A 769-nucleotide genomic window follows, 5' to 3' on the forward strand; every position below is an offset into this window, starting at 1 on the left:
CGCGCCCCCCCCCCCCCCCCCAGCCGCTCCCCAGCAGCCTGGGGCTCCAGACCCCTCCCCAGCTCTGCTGCCCTTCTCTGGCCACGCTCCAGCCCCCCCAGCTCCTTCGGGGAGGGAGGGGCCCAACCCTGACCCCAGCAGTCGAGGGGCGCCCCCCCCAGTGCCCAGCACAGGGGCGTGGGCAGCTCTTCTAAATTTTGTTAATCCAGAATTATAATCCGAGCTTTGCCCCCCACCCGCTTGCTGTCACCAGGAATTGTTCTCCGGGGTTTGAGGTGAATCGTCATCGTTTTGGCACGGCTGCGTCGTGCTTTGCCTCATTCAGATCTGGTTGGGTTTTTTTTTTTGGGGGGGGAGGGAGGGGAAGAACATAGCAAAATACAGCGACTGCGGGCGACTGTAAAAATTTACTGCGCTTGAGCTGAATCTGAGGGGGAATGGGGGGATTTTGGGAGTCGGAGGCAGGGAGAGGAGGCCGAGGAGGCTCCTTGGTTTGGGCTTCAATTTCCAGCTCATAGGGCGGCCGGCGCTGCCCTCCTACTGGGCCCTGGGCTTTCAGCTCAGCCGCTACGGTTACGGGTCCCTCAGCGAGGTGAAGGCCGTTGGGGAGCGGAACAGAGCAATCGGACTCCCTTGCGTGAGTAAAAATGAGATTTTAAAATTTTATTTTATTTTATTTCCTTTTATGTAATTTTATTTTTTTTAATTAATTAAATTTAATTTAATTTCACTTTTTTTTAGTTTAGTTTTTTAATTTAATTTCATTTAA

The 769-nt window shown here is 53.2% G+C and overlaps 1 protein-coding gene across 1 annotated transcript in view; it reads left to right on the top strand.

Annotated features, from left to right (window-relative positions):
* The window catches only part of LOC104129726 (maltase-glucoamylase, intestinal), a gene marked incomplete at its 5' end in the record, with an annotated part of 53,605 nt that overhangs the window by 8,054 nt on the left and 44,782 nt on the right, over positions 1-769 (top strand). The window contains 1 exon segment of the mRNA XM_035898259.1: positions 512-637. Within this exon segment, the coding sequence (XP_035754152.1) occupies positions 512-637 (126 nt within the window).

The sequence above is a fragment of the Egretta garzetta genome, unplaced genomic scaffold (genome assembly GCF_000687185.1).
Source record: "Egretta garzetta isolate BGI_Z169 unplaced genomic scaffold, ASM68718v1 scaffold740, whole genome shotgun sequence".
NCBI classification, from domain to species: domain Eukaryota; kingdom Metazoa; phylum Chordata; class Aves; order Pelecaniformes; family Ardeidae; genus Egretta; species Egretta garzetta.